The following is a 15,880-nucleotide window of genomic DNA, read 5'->3' on the forward strand; positions in this document are numbered from 1 at the left end:
TTCACTCGTGGCCCTGACGGTCTGAGGGTGCCTCGGCTGCCCCCTGCTCAAGGGCAGGCCGTGGCCCCTTCGGGGGAAAGGGACCTGGCTCTTGACATTATCTAATCAAAAGTTTCCGGTTTTAGCTCATCATCTCCTTATGCATGTTTTCAGATGCTCTCTGGGGGTCTCAGCACATTTAAAGGCTAATTATATAGTTAAAGTTAATTATTCATCCATTAACATTCAAGAAGCCTTTAACAAGACATTGACTTGTTCTGATGAATTAATGAAACTGGAGTGTGTGTGTGCATGTATGCGCGCCTGTGTGTGTTTTGGAGTCTAGTCTAAAGTGTTATGACAATTAAACATCTCTTTGATAAATGAATGTATTTTTTTAGGTCCCATCAAAGCCTTGCAGAGAAGAGAAAGGCTTCAGCCAGTAATTTAAGCCCATCAGCACGATGGGGCAACAGTGGGCGGGCGGGGGGGGTGGCGCTCAGGTCTCTCTGCCGGCTCCGTGAGGGAGACCCCGTCCTGGGACCTCTCTGAGCTTCGGTTTTCTCATCTGTAAGATGGGGAGCTAACACCTCTCTCCCGGAGCGGGGGGGGCCTGTTGGTGGGTGAAGACGGAAGTGAAGGTGTTCTGTAAATTCAGGTGCAAACTCAGGATGCTAGCACGGCAGTGATGACATCATCGGGCACAGAAGCCAGGGCAGTGTAGATCCTTCACCAGTCCCCAGACACAATGCTGTTGAGGGGTGCAGGGTGTTCACCGGCCCACGAAGGGGTACCACTGGGGCATAGACCTTTGGAAGTGCCTGCTTGGGGAGGAGACAGCGTGCACAGAGAGCATACCCGCCATCAGCACCGGATGGTCTAAAAGTGGCTTTAGGAAAATGGCCTGGAATCACATTTGGACTCTGAGTTTGTGAATACAGCTGTAAAATCAGTTATATGGACATGGATGCATTTACACAAAGGAAACGTTTTAGGTTTTTTTTGGTTTTGTTTGTGTTTTTTTTTGCAGAGCAAACGCCATTAAGCTAATCTAATCCTAAATCGATGTCTCCCATGGCCTAAATTGTTTCCAGCAATTTTTGGAAACCGTTTTCACTGGGATCAATTCCTTTGTGTTTAAATTTTGTAAGGATTTGATTCACTGATCAACATTGGGACCACAACAAACTTTACTAATTTATAGCTGCTGCCATTTGGAGTTTCTTGTGTGGTTACTATTTCTACTAAGTTCAATTCTCCTGGGTCAGAATTGTGTAGAGACTCAAACTTGCTGAGGAAGATTCAAGTCACCTATGGATTTTTAGTCAGTAACATGTTTCACCCTGTGTGCTTTTAACTGTTGTCAGTTTAATTTGCGTCTATCACATCTACTGGTAATAGTCACTGTGAACTGGGTTTAGAAAAGACCGATGGTTAGTATTTATTTTTTCACTGAGAACCTTCTTAGCGATTTTGTGAGACAGAGAAAGGCAGAGAAGGAGGGAGAGAGAGTGGGAGGGAGAGATATGGATGGAAGCAGGCACCAAGCAAAACAGGAAGACAGAATAAGAAAAGAAGGAGTCAGAAAAAGAGATGGGGAAGGGGAGACAGGACACAGATGGAGAAGTAAGAAGGGGGGGATGGGCTTATGGAGAGAGAGAGAGAAATGAAAGCAAACATGGGAGATGCCATGCACCCTTTGCCTAGTGACTAATAACGTCAAAAGTAAGAAATGGTTTAAAAAAGTACAGCAAGTCCCTGCTTTGTTTCTGTTAAGTTTAACACTGGACCCAAACTAACCACATCCAAGGAGTTGACAGGTCATGTAATGCTGTCTTTTACTTTTTCAGATAAGGAAACTGAGGGCCCAAGATCCCTGCGTTGGGTGAGTCTGTATCTTTCTCTAAGCCTTGATTTCCCCACCTGACCAGAAGGTACACTGGTTGAAGTAACGACTATAAATTTGGTAAATTGTAAAGCGCTAGGCAAATGCTATTCTTCTTCACCCTACAACTCATGGTCAGACATTGGAAAAATATTGATTCCTTATGGAATATAAATCTTTTCCATAGAGTTCTTTAGATTACATTCTTCAAGGGTTGGGATCATGTTAACCATTCTACTGCCATTCCCATGCATATTATAAAGAATGCTCAAAAATGTTTTCTTTGTTCAGACTTTTCTCGAATGTTTACTCAGTGCCAGACACTCTGTTATTTGCCTGCATACTTCATTTAATCCTACAATGTTCTAAGCAGAGGAGCCAAAATTAGCATCATTTTTTGAATAGGAAAACTGGGGTCTAAGAGGTTAATTAACTTGTCCAAGGTCCCACAACTGGACTTTGGCAGAGGGGGATTCGAATCCAGGATGCTCAGCTTGAAAGCATCCCATTACCCTGCTGGTAGTAGAGAATATTGTATAATGATGATTCCGAACTTGTCACACATCAGAACTGAAGGATGGGGCATCTTGAAGACCAAAAAACATGAAAATGAAAGAAAGAATAGAAAAAGAATCAACATTTGATAAAATGTTAGTATGTGTCAAGATACAGTGCCGAGGACCTTCCCTAAAGTCAATTCACTAAATTCCAGAGGACAGGATTGTACAGATGTGGGAAAAGCTCAGAGAGGTTATTTATTTGCCAATGGTCACACAGCTGGTCGTTATCACAGCCAGGATACGAAGCTACTTATTTCTCCTTCCAAAGTTCACGTTCTGTACTAAGAGCCCACATAGAAAATAAGTAAATCAATCAATTAGCTGAATAAGACTAATGTTCAAGAAGGTGGATAAATACTTTGACTCAGAAACTCTACTTCTTGCACTCATGCCTAGAGAACTCATCTGGATTTTTAACACAGCCACGTGACCAACAGCCCCCAAAGGGAAATGGTCAAACAGACTGTGATGTATGTATACCACGGGATTCTTCCCAGTAGTCAAAGAGGATGAAGGCAAAACAGACCTATGGATACAGAAGACTCTTCAAAACATATTATTAATTGAACACCAAACTGTGATATTCTGCACAGAGTTTGACAGCATTGCACAGAATGAATTGATAATTACATGCGGACATAGATATATACACAGATGCATATAACAAAGGTTTAGAAGAAATGCCATGTAATACCCAACAGATAAGAGTGCCTACCTGGCTCTGTGTGTGTGTGTGTGTGTGTGTGTGTGTGTGTGTGTATGTGTGTGTGGTGGGGTGTGGTTTGGGATTGGGTCGTGGTCAAAGGGATGCTTATTTTTCCGTATTTTTGGTTTTTTAAAAGTGAGAATTTATTTTGAAACGAGACACAGTAGAGCATAGTGGTGAAGGGCATGGGTGCCGGGACCAGCTCGAATCCCGGCTCTGAAGCTCACCAGCCCTTGCCTGTCTGGTCCAGCCCCCTTGCCTCATGGCAAAGGCGTCCAACTCTCCCAGAGCTGTTCACTTGTCGGACAAGCAGAGAGTTAGCACTTATGGGGAGAAAGAGATGCCGGGCTGAGTTTGAAAGCCAGCTCTGCCCACTCAGTTAACCTTTGGACGAGCTGCCTCTGCTCCCTGAGGCTTGGTTTGCTCTTCTGTAAAATGGAGGGAAGGCCTGTTTGGCAGAGTCAAAGCGGGATGAAATGAGATCATATGTTCGAAGTCTCCATGTGAGTTCAGCAGGCAGGAAGAAGAGGCAGTCCCTCGGGAGAGGGAATCGGCCAGGGAGCTCTTGCCCCTTCGTGGTCTCGGGGACGAAATTCTAACCACATGTATCCCAATATAAGAAATACATCCTTTTTGGGGGGGGTTTGTTTTTTGGAGGTCCGTGAGTTCCTTTCTTCTCCCCATTTCAATGGAAGGAGAAATACTGCCCCCTTTTAAAGCAGCATTAACACATCAAAAACTAATGATGTATTGTATGGTGAATAACATAACATAATAAAATTAAAAAAATTAAATAAAGCAGCATTAAGATTTTCAAGGGAAACAAAAGACATTTTTAAGGTTAAAGTATAAAAAAATTGGTTCTGGGTTTTGGACAATAGCGGGCCATTAGAAAGCAGGCTAATTGGGCAGTGTTACGGGAATGTTCATAATTATTGCCCTGGAGCACATGTGACCTGGACAAGCTACTCACTCTCTCTGCCTATTTCTTCCATTGTTAATGGGAAAATCATGATAGTCATTCTCTCATAGCGTTGCTATGAGATTTAAATAATGCAGGCCAAACAGGACACTACCTGGCATGTAGGTAAGCTCTCAATAAATGGTACCTGTTACTTAGAAATACCTCGCTTAGTTCCCAAAGTGATTCATGTAAGCTTATTCCAGTTGCAACAGAACAAGGTTTAAACATATGAATAAAACAATGTGATTGAGTTAAGGGAATTCACGAGTTAAGGCTCGTGGCTAAGGCCTTAGGGAAAGTCAGGAAGCAGATAGGACATGAGCTCTCCGCAGCGGCTCATAGAGGATCATACACTGAGCTCTGAATTACGGCGTAGCTCAAGAAAAAAGAAAACGCCGAGTAGTTATAGGGATTGTGTTGTCTGCCAGATAGAAACATGCCTTGAAGTGGAGGAAAAGCAACGCTGTTCAGGGTGCAGACGTCCAAGAGGTGGTGGAGGACAGCGTTCTCAACAAACTGGTCTACAAAAATGGTGTCAGCAAGCTTTCTAAAAGCCTCCAGTGCCAGCCATAGGAGAATGAAAATGCAGAGCGATGACAGTTAAATTAATTAATATTCCCCTCGCTTGGTGAAATATCTCCTGGTCGTTAAATGTGAAAACAGTCCAACAAAACGGTACAGGCTCAACTGAGGAAAGCAAGGCAGGGATGTTGCACGCACCCTGATTCAGTGTGTAATCTGTACGAACAGGACACAAACACCAGGAGGAAATGAAGTGTGGTGTTCAGAAGAAACTTTTTTTCTGAGGATTGCAAGTGATACTTTTGTTGCAGAACATTTGCTACAGGGGCGCCTGGGTGGCTCAGTCGGTTAAGCGTCTGCCTTCAGCTCAGGTCATGATCCTAGGGTCCTGGGATCGAGTCCCGCATCGGGCTCCCTGCTCAGCGGGGAGCCTGCTTCTCCCTCTCCCTCCACGTGCTCATGCTTTCTCTCTCTCAAATAAATAATAAAAATCTTAAAAAAAAAAAAGATGAAAAAAAAACACTTGTTCCATGTACAAGGATAAAAAGGACACCACATAATCATCTGGCACGATCTCTGATAACATTTCGGTGTATTTCATTTCTGTATCCTTTTTATCTCTCTCTGTCCTCTCTCCATCTCTAGGTCTACAGAATTGGAAGCCCACTTTACACTTCTCCCTCATTTGTTCCTATTTTTGACACTTTACGGGTGGCCTTGAAAATCCACTAGTGTAGTTTTAATCGAGTTTAACAAGAAGTAATTGCAACCACACACGCACGCATACAAAAAGCTGCCTGTGCTTTCCTGAATTTTTATTAAGGAAAAAATTCCTAACACTGTGATGTGGTAGCAATTACTTTTAGGCTTTATTTGCAATGTGGGGGTGGATCTCAGAAAGCAGGTCATTGTCTCTCTGATTTTCTCTGGAGATGACGCTATCCCACTTAGGACAATGGCTCACCGCACCCTCCTGTTTATGCCTGCACTCAAACTTCGCAGCTGAAAATGAACCTCTGAGTTTGATTCTGCGTGCCTGATAAAATATAGCGAATAAAACCTGCCCAAACGGCATCCTGGAAAGAACGTGTTCTACATAGCAGCTAACCATCAGGGAGGATCCTCATGCCTTCCCAGTCTACTTTTCCTTGGCAATCTCCACATCTCCAGACCAGTTTCTTTTAAGAATGGAAATGAGGATGCTGTGACCTCATCAACTCTCAGTCATATATTGACTATATATACTATACTATATATAGCATAAAATAGATGTATATCATATACAGTATTAAATATGCATATATACACACACACATATATATAATATATAACTTCAGTCTCCAATTCTTCCCTGAGCTCTAACCTCTTACACCCCGCCACCTGGCTGGCACTGCCGAGTGGGGAGGCAAACCCAGTAATAATTCTTAATAATTCTACAATGTAGTTACTTAGTTAAATAGCTTTTTGAGTAACTTAGTTAAGCTCAGGTGCTTCATCTCTTAAAAGAGAGAATAATGATACCCAGCTCATAAGAGTGCTGTGCGGAGGGGTACATGGGTGGCTCAGTCGGTTGAGCATCCAGCTGTAGATTTCAGCTCGGGTCATGATCTCCAGGTAGTAGGATCAAACTCTGCATCAGGCTCCACGCTCAGCGTGGAGTCTGCTTGAGTTTCTCTCTCCCTCTCCCCTCCCACTTGTGCTCCCTCTCTCTCTAAAATAAAGAGATCTTTAAAAAGAGAGAGAGAGAGAGAGCTGTGAGGATTAAATGAGATTATGCACATGAAGCATCTCACAAACTGTTAGGTTTCTATCAATGCAGAGATGAGATGGGTCTGCAATGCCGCTATCCCAAAGGCACTTCCAAATGAACATGCCCCAACTTTCTTTCATGCCTTTGCTCCTTCTGTGCCCTCCTCCCGAAATGCCCTTCCTCTTCTCTGTCCCGCCTACTCCGGACAGAACACTATCTCTCCATATGCGACTACTGAACCTCTTAAAAGCCACGGACAACCTGTATCTGGGTCACCAGAAGTGCTAATAAAAACATGCATTCTCGGACCCCACTGGCTTGGAGACTCTGTGCTCTAGAATAGGGGTTCAATGCCCATCTGTACCACAAACACAGTCCTGACACATGCAAGTAGCTGTTAGCCGCTCACCAGTTTATTTTTACAGACACGCCACTGAGCACAATGCGAGCCTTGTAGTACATGCTTATGGGTCAAAAGGCAACCCTCGCTCCCAATTCTTCTCTCCGACTACTCAATGTAAGGGAAGCCGAAAGATGCCTGCCAGTTTCCCAACAGTGCTGGGCTGGAAATGAAATCAGATAGATAGGGAACCGGGAGGCCGAGGGCTAAAGACTGATGCTTCTGAAGGAAATTAGGACTTTCCATAAACTTATATACAAATAACCGAACATGAACGTCAGTTAAAATACACATAAACCATCCCACTGTGTTGTGAAACATGAGGCTCTTTGGAGTCCTGGGGATGTTGACTGTTTAATTTAAATCTGGCATTAAGTGCTATGCTTGCACTTTTGCCCACTTGCCAAAACTGCTTGGAGAACATCAGCTTCTGATGATAGAGCATTTGTAAATCTAAATCTGCCTCCACTCATTTCAGCTTCAGCTCCCTCTTCTAGAGCAGATGTTCTGAAAAGTGGGATCAGCGCCCCTTAGAATCACCTGAAGATTCCCCGGCCCCAGCCCCGGCCCCCGGAGTCTCGGGTTCTGTTGGCTCAGTGGGGCTCCGGAACCCACATTTTTTTAGCCCCCCTACTGACTCAGACTCAGGCCACACTCCGAGAAACCCTGGTCTAGAAAGCTGTGGTCACGAACTACTCGTCTGTCTTTGGTTCAGGAGAGCCCCGCATGTCCTAAGAGACCTATTCCTGAAAAATCCTATCTCTGTTGACATTCACACATCAAATCTTGTTTTCTCATTGATTTGCCTGATCATTTCTGGGATGGTTTCTCCCTATTTATCTTCAGTTTCAATAAACAATGAAACTGCACTTAGTTTCAAGTTTCTCTCTACTTATGCTCTTAAAGCAATTATGGATCCCAGGGATAAGCTACATGGTTATATTGATTGGTCTACTTTTTATATGTTGTCTCAGTAAAACGTGTTGAAGGAACGAACTCCTTTAGAAGAGTAGTTCTCAAAGTTCAGCACGGATCAAAATCCCTGAAGCAGGAGGATGCTTGTTAGAATGCAGACTCACAGGCTCTAGCACTGGAGAGAAGATCCTGTGTTGGACCCAGAACTTGCATCTAACGCGTAACCATGTGATTCAGGTGGGGTTGGCTCATGGGCCAGGCCTGGAGACCCCCAGCTTTGAAGAGTTATTCTACATCCTTTCTGCACAACTGACAGTGTTTATATACATGGCTTGTCTGGATTCTGTATTTTTGGAAAGCTCTAAATGAAGTGTTCAAGTGTTCGACACAAATAAGAGAATATCAGAACCATTTTAGAGACCAAAGAATTCAGTGTTTTCGCTTTTTAGATGGGAAACTGAGACTCAGAGACATGATATGACTGACCCAAGGCCACGGCTTGCTAATGACAGAACCCGGATGGAGACCAAGCTGGGACTCTTAACCATAATCCAAGGCCTCACTTGTGTTCTGGGCCCTTCCAGGCTCCATAAAGGAGCCTCCGCATCCACTGACCGTGGTGTATAGGCCCATGTCTTCATGGAGCAGCAGATGCCACAGACCCGTGTGCACCTAGGCAGGACCGAGCAGCTGAGCTAGATGCTCTGGGTTTTCTAAGCCAGGGCTTGCTAGATTTTAGGGTCCTGCGGGCCCCATAAAGGGAATGTCCTCAAGTTTAACAATTCAGGGGTGCATAGCGTAGGGCTCTTCTCTCTACCTTCCAGAGGGATGGAAACTTCTAGAGATGCTGTGACGAAAGAGGGGAATGACCATATTTTTTAAACTGGGTGGTGGGTACGTGAGGAGTTCATTTTGTTATTATTAACTCCTTTAACAATATAGCCCCATGATATTTACTCTTGTGAAATTATTTCATGCTATGCATATTTTAAAATAACCTATTTCATGATGGAAAATGTGAAAAGCAAGCAAGGTGTGAGAGGGAAGGAAAAGATCAGAAGCAAGGTGACGTAGACACTTGACAGAAGTCTTGGAGGAGGAGAAGACATGACCCACATGGAGTTGGTCAGATCTCGGGGTGGTTCTGTGGTGGCATTTTGCTTCTCATAATCACTCAAGGGGTTGGAGGCATAGCTCATGCTATCCCCCAAGAGGAAGTCCAAACATGAAAGCTGCCACCAGAGTAGAAGAAAACGTGAGAAAGTAACTTTCTGCCTTTGGAGTGAAGAAGGACTTTTGAATTACGACTCAGAATCAAGAAGCCTTAAAAAAAGATCGATAAATTTGACTGTAAAAAAAAAAATCAGCATGGAAAAATAATACCATCTGGACGCTCAAAAGATAAGAAAGTTGGGAACACCATTTGTAACCATACCACAAACAAAGGGCTTATTTCTCCAATACATAAATTAGTAAGAAAAAGACCAACAGGCCAATAGGAAAAAAAATGAATGTTTTCAAAAAAGGAACTGCAGAAGGCTTTTAGTTATGCACTGATTGATCTGGAGGGACACAGGACACTCAGGAAACGTGGCCACTGTGGGGGGGTACTAGGCAGAAGAGAAACAGTGTGGGAGGAAGGTTCTTCACTGTTTATCTTTTTATATAATACTTTTTGATTTTGAATTATGTAAATGTGCTCTCTATTCAAAATTTAATTTAATTAATTTAAATAATTAACCAAGCAGCTTGTTAAGCCAGTAAGTGGTTTTTCCCAACCTCAACTCCACTGAAACTGAACCTCCTGTAATGAGCACGGCCAAAACCTCACCCTTACAGGAGTGGGGGATTCTTTCTTTCTTTCTTCCTTTTTTTTAAAAAGATTTTTATTTAAGAGAGAGAGAGAGATACAGACCTGTACCTCTGAAACAAATAATACATTATATGTTCAAAAAAAAAAGAAGATAGTAGGAAGGGAAAAATGAAGGGGGGAAATCGGAGGGGGAGACGAACCATGAGAGACGATGGACTCTGAGAAACAAGCTGAGGGTTCTAGAGGGGAGGGGGGGTGGGGCAATGGGTTAGCCCGGTGATGGGTATTAAAGAGGGCACGTTCTGCGTAGAGCACTGGGTGTTATGCACAAACAATGAAGCACAGATCACTACCTCAAAAACTAATGATGTAATGTATGGTGACATAACATAATAAAATGAAATTTAAAAAAAGTATAACAGGAAAAGAAAAGAGAGAGAGCACAAGCAGGGAGAGGATCAGAGGGAGAGGGAGAAGCAGGCTCCCCGCTGAGCAGGGAGCCCGATGCTGGACTCAATCCTGGGACTCTGGGATCATGACCTGAGCTGAAGGCAGACACTTAACTGACTGAGCCACCCAGGTGCCCGCAGAGTTATTGCTTTACAAAAGACTCCTGCCTCTCCAGCTCTAGTTTCTGAGCTTAATGTAACAGCACAAAACGTCCCCCACATGGAAGACTGAGTATAGGGCAAGCCCGCCATCTGCCCAAGTTTGCTGGGATGGATGTCATAATTCTTACATGGCTTCCAGAAAACAATTTGTACAATTTATGGCCAGGAACTGTTTCCATTTCTCAACTCCTTTTTGTTCGAATTGTTTTTTAAAAAATGAGAAAAGAAAGAAAACAACACATTTTGTGCGCTGGGTGACAGATGGATGGAGAGGGGGTGAGCTAGGCTTCACCCGCTGTTTCTAACCATTGTTATCCATGTTTGCGTTCACGGTCTGTCCCAAGTGATAGTATATGTTGATAAAAAGACCATAGCAGAAAGAAACAAACAAAACTCCTATCTGGGGCTCAGCTAGAAAGTCATCAGAATTTCCTGGTCCCTACTAAAATCCAACATACACGCATCCTATAGCTTGGCGACTCCTGTTTTAGGTACATACCGAGAGCAACGTGCTCCCTCGTGCAAGGATAGACCTGGCTGAGAATATCCCTAGGAGCCCTCCCCGCCACAGCCCTGAATGGGACACTACCCCGTGTTCACCAAGATGAGAAGAGACGGACGACTTTGGGGCATGTCCCCATCCTGAAATTTCCCACAGCCATGAGAATGAAGGCCCGGAATGACACACAACAGTGTCACACACAGACCTGCTGAGCTGAAAGAAGACAGAAAAGAAAACATCCAGTGTGATTTCATTTACTTGTGAGAACAACAGGCCTAAAGAATCGTGTTACGCTCGAATAAAACGTTTTTAAAAATCACCCCGAGCCAGAATGAGAAGAGTGTAGATGAGTCTGGGATGAGTCATGGGCTCAGCTTCTTGAGCCCCTGCTGAGGTACCGAAGAGATTCCACAGAGACTGAAGAGACAAAATCCTACCAGCCAAAGCTCCTGGAGAGCATACAGGGATGGGGCTTGAGGGTTTAGAGGGGCCTGTCTGCCCCACCAGACATGAGGGAGCAGCCCCAGGGGGCCTGCCGAACAGGCAAGAGGAAGAGGCTGCAGATGAAGTGCCAGGGTACCTTACAACAGTCACGTCTCACCACTCAAGAATCTCTGATGACCCACATGGCCCATGGAAATTCGTCTTCTCGATAAGCAACACTGCCCTCGTGAAAAAAACTTCATTTAGAAACAATCATTTTGAATGGAACCCTCCCAAAAATGGATTTCGCACATCCCCGACATTGTGAAGGTCCTGTTATGAGTCCCATCTTACAGGTGAGGCTGAGAACAATGAGGCATCTGCCCCAAGTCAGAAACAATAACAGCGGGGGGGGCGGGGGAGGGGAGGTACACTCCAGCGTCGTGTCCTAAACTCCTCGCCTCTGTGCCATATTTTCTGACAGTTCCTTATCTCGAGCGTGCTACGCTCTGCAACGCCAACAGGTAGACAGGAACCTTAGCTGTAGCCTTAGAGAGAATGAATTCACATTGCTTTTCTCTCCCCGTTTCCTTTCTCCTTTGTCAATGTGATACTGTCGGCTTTCACACAAAGTTGCACCCCAAAAACTCCTACCTAAAATCAGAGAATAATCTATAGCACTTGTTTTCAGCACTTTAAATAAGCTAACAAATTCTTTAGATCTTTCTCTTTGGCTAAGAAATCCCACAGAGTTGGACCACGTTTTTATCCGTTTAAGAAACTCCTCTGGTTCTCTGCATTTCAAAGCATCCTGGATTTGCTTTTCTTTAATGCAACTCAGAAGGAAGCCCGTGATGCTCATCAGATTCACAAAAGCAGCCCTCAACTGGGGTTCATCTTAACCGCAGCTGCTTTCCAGAAAACACAGGGCTGAGGGCAGATAAGCACCAAGGCAGAAAGAGAGTCATTTTCTGTGAGGTTTATGGGCTGGCAGGCCTGCAGAGGGAAAAAAAAAAAAAAGAAAGAAAGAAAGCAACCCATCATCCTTACCCTGTTTTCAAGCTGACCAAGGCATCCTCCACTCCCTTCTGATTGAATTTGGTCATGTACTGATGCATGTAGGGGTAGTTATTACGAATGTTTCTCTCAGTACTGCCGTTAGGCACCGTGCCAAATCGGAAAGGTGGGGAATAGTCGTGAGGTCTCTGAAACTGGAGAGAGAGAGAGAGAGAGAGACGGACAGACAGACAGGGCAGAGACAGAGAGAGAAGGAGGAGAAGTCAGCCACCATTCTGTCTTGTGTCAGGGGTTCAACATTCGCATGCCTTAGCACAGGACAGCTGAAAAACCATGCATTTCTCGGCTTCCTTTTTAATTTAATCACACCTGCCACTAGCCTGTGAGCTCTAGGCGGTCAGAAACAGCGTCTGTCTCGTTCCCACTGTCCCTCAGTGCCTAGCAACGGGGCTGGCTGGGTGTGCGAGAGATACTTGTTGGATTGACTTTTTCGGCACCGTTAGAGAGATTAGCCTCACGGTGGGCACACGGCCATGCTTGGGAGACGCTAACTGAGCTGAAATTAAGGTACTGCTTTACTCAGCTCATTTATCTATCTTCTGGTGAAATTTTCTGCTCTCCCCACCAATTGCTCCCTCCTCTGAATCCCATTGACAACTGCCGTCACCTCCCCCAGGAAATGATGAAGAGAAACCCAACATGTCACCCCGAAATATGCCTCCTTGGCATAAGGATCCTCTTAGGCTAGTTATTTTTAAGAAACAGCAGACACGGGAGAAGCTCTGAAGAGGAGAATTTAACCCTTTCCTAAGAGGCATTTAAGGGGAAGTTCTACATAGAGGGCTGTCTTCCTCTCAGCACCTGGAAAAGGAAGATGACTCAAACTCTAGAAACTCTTATCGGTGTTGAAGGCACCAACTTAAATCTGCTTGAGAACCTCACCCTGGTTTACCATGCTTTTCCTGACAACCTCCTATCACTGGCCTCCTCACCCCAGCTCCCAACATCTCTTTTGTGGTTAGCTGGAGGGGGTGTTTAAGCTGGTGACTTGGGCCACTGTGGGGAGGTACTCCGTTTTCCTGGGCATGTCCCATGTCTACAGAAGGTATCCATGCTGTTAAGCTTCTGTTTATTTTTCTCCTGTTAATCTTTTATTACAGAGGTGTCTCAGCCAAGCACCTAGAAGGGTAGAGAGAAATTACTTTTCCTTCCCTACAATGACTGTATGTTTCCATTCACTCATTCTCCACTCATCCAATCATTCATGCGTGCATGCATCCGATACTTATTGGGGGTCTAATATATTCCAGGCATAATGGCAGGCTCCATGAACACTTCTTGAGCTGAAGTTCTTCCTAACCATTAGCTTCCTGGGGATGCCCATGTCTTGTACGGCTCTCAAGCCTCCAAAAGGGTTGGATGTCCATATTCTGCTTCTCTTTCCTGATTGACCGATATTGTCTGTTCCCAACTTTAGCGTTTGGGGCAACCCAACCAGATCTGGAGTCAAGAGTACTAGGTCTGAGTCCCAGACAGACAAATAAAATCTAGAGTCCACACAGGGCAACAGGTACAAGTGTGAGCTCAGGTTCAGAGGTTAAAAAGTCAGGTTCTATCATTTACGAACTGTGGGAGCTTAGATAAGGCACTTCACACTGCCTCCATTTGTTTCCTGTCTCTAGAGCAGAAAATATACCAGTACTTCCCTTGTAGGGTCAATGGGAAGTTCTAAAATTGTTAAAATTTGACAAGTAATTAAAATAGTGCCTGGAACAGAGTAAGCACTCAGAATTAATTACTATTACTTTTTATTTTACTATTAGCATGGGCAAAAAAGTACCCTGGGCTTCATTTTTCCACAAGATATGAAATTCTGGAACTAATTAATGACCAGCACTTTTTGAGGACTTGCTTGGGGCCAGCACTGTGCCAAGGACTTTACAAATGTGGGATCATTTCATCCTCATGATGAATCTGCCAGGTAGCTAATCTTAGAGGCTCCATTTTACAAATGAAGAAACTGAGGCTCAGTGAGGTTACGTGACCATTTAGGATCCCACTGCTTGCAAGTAGCAGCCCAGAATTCAATCCGACATATGCCTGTCCTCATGAACCCTGTTGTTCCTCACAGACCGTCACTAGCAACCCCTCCTCTTTTAGAGAGAGGACCTTGAGACCCACAGAAGGGAAGGACACCCAGCAAATCCACAGCGGCACCAGGGCCAGGATCCAGAGATGCCTCACACTTCCAAGCCAGCCTGTCTTCCATGCAGCTCAGAACTGCTGGAGAAGGTGTCCCAGTTTACCCGAGTCAGGTGGACCAAAAACATCATTCTTCCTTCCAGACTCACACTTCGTTTCACCGTTAATTAAAATTTCCAGTTGAAAACCGTGTCCCCTACATCAGGCATGCCGCTGTGTAATAAGTAGTTAAGGGGAAGTGGCCCTACATGGTCCAAGTGATATCTTCCTGCTGGTGCCTTGTGTTGGGAGACTGCATGTGTGTTTGTGTGTGCGTGCATGCACACTAACAGCAAATGCTCTTTGCACTTACTGTGGCAGGCAGTGCCCCAACTCATCACCGAGACAGGAGGTGGCACCAGCCCCAGCTCTTGGGCACGGCAGCCATGGACTCTGGGGACGGAAGTCTAGGCGCTAGAGCTGCTCTACTCTCCAGAGGCGTGTGACATGGCCCACTGGACCAAATGCCTTCCGCTTCACTCTCCATCTGCTACAGAGGAGCCATGTAGCTCTTTCGATTTCCTTTCATCCCTACCTCTCTGCTTTACACAGTGACGGAGACGGATAAGCAGCCTCAGGGATGAATTTCCACACTTCTCTGGCCTTGACTGTACCCTCCCCCACGCAAAATTCAGCCCAGCACTGAGATCCAAGAACTTTTCCCGTTACAGTCAAGGCGATCACACTTTTTAAAGCAGGACTCTCAGTACATGGGCCATGGACCAGGACATTTCTTCACGTCCACACGCACACGCATTCCACTTGAGAGCACTCTTCCTCCATGTGATATACTCTGACGTCATCTGCTTTGTTCTATTTTGTTAATGGTCACAGCCCTTAAATTATTTTCATGACTCACTAAAAAGCCAGGACCTACAGTGTGAAAAATAGTTAGGAGCAAGCATGGCTCTTCTCTTAAATCCCAGGGCCTTCCACTGAGGACATATTCCATGTAGTTTACCAGAATGATTTCTAGTGCACCTTTCTCCCAGAGAGTTCTGTGTGCACACAGAAAGAAACAAATGTGGGCTCGAGCAAAGGAAGGGGTGATGCAGAGGGGTCCACGGTCAGCAAGACCACAGAGCAATGTAATCATGATGCCTGGAGGCAGGAGAACTCCCTGGGGCTTCTCTCTCTCAAGGCAAGCCCTTCAGGATGGAGGAAGGAGAGATGCAAAATATGGGAAATAAAATGTTTAGGGAAAACATGGCACCTGACCAGGACATTTCTTCATTCCTCTTACACACCCAAACCATACACTTATTAAAAATATCTGTCTTCCGTGGCTATAAATAAGGGACATTGGCACCTGGGAACCCCGTACCTCAGGTACAGTCTTCTCCTGCTGCTGGTGGGCTGCAAGCTTCTGGGGGGTCAGCATCAAACAACTGTGGCCCTTAGGAGGGAGGGGAGGCTCAGAGGCCTCTGTTCAGCCAGTGACCACCCAGCAGTATGAGCGAAGGGCTCAGAGATAGCACAACTCCACGGCGACACGTTCCTGGGCTCCTCTACCAAGGAAAGTTCCCAAATTCCCCCCGTTATCACAAAAGGCCAACCAGTGCAGTGGCACTTGAGACCCTAGAGGTGAGGAA

General features: G+C 45.0%; 1 protein-coding gene across 2 annotated transcripts in view; it reads right to left on the minus strand.

The window, feature by feature from the left end:
* GRIN2A (glutamate ionotropic receptor NMDA type subunit 2A) overlaps positions 1-15,880 on the minus strand; it is a 375,591-nt gene that overhangs the window by 52,962 nt on the left and 306,749 nt on the right. For both annotated transcript variants that reach the window (XR_003523244.2, XM_027612864.2), the window contains exon 11: positions 12,081-12,241. Coding sequence is in view for 1 of the 2 variants with exons in the window: in XM_027612864.2 (XP_027468665.1) it covers positions 12,081-12,241 (161 nt within the window). In the remaining variant the exon portion in view is untranslated. The remainder of the gene's footprint in view (positions 1-12,080; positions 12,242-15,880) is intronic.

This window comes from Zalophus californianus, chromosome 10, assembly GCF_009762305.2.
Source record: "Zalophus californianus isolate mZalCal1 chromosome 10, mZalCal1.pri.v2, whole genome shotgun sequence".
NCBI classification, from domain to species: domain Eukaryota; kingdom Metazoa; phylum Chordata; class Mammalia; order Carnivora; family Otariidae; genus Zalophus; species Zalophus californianus.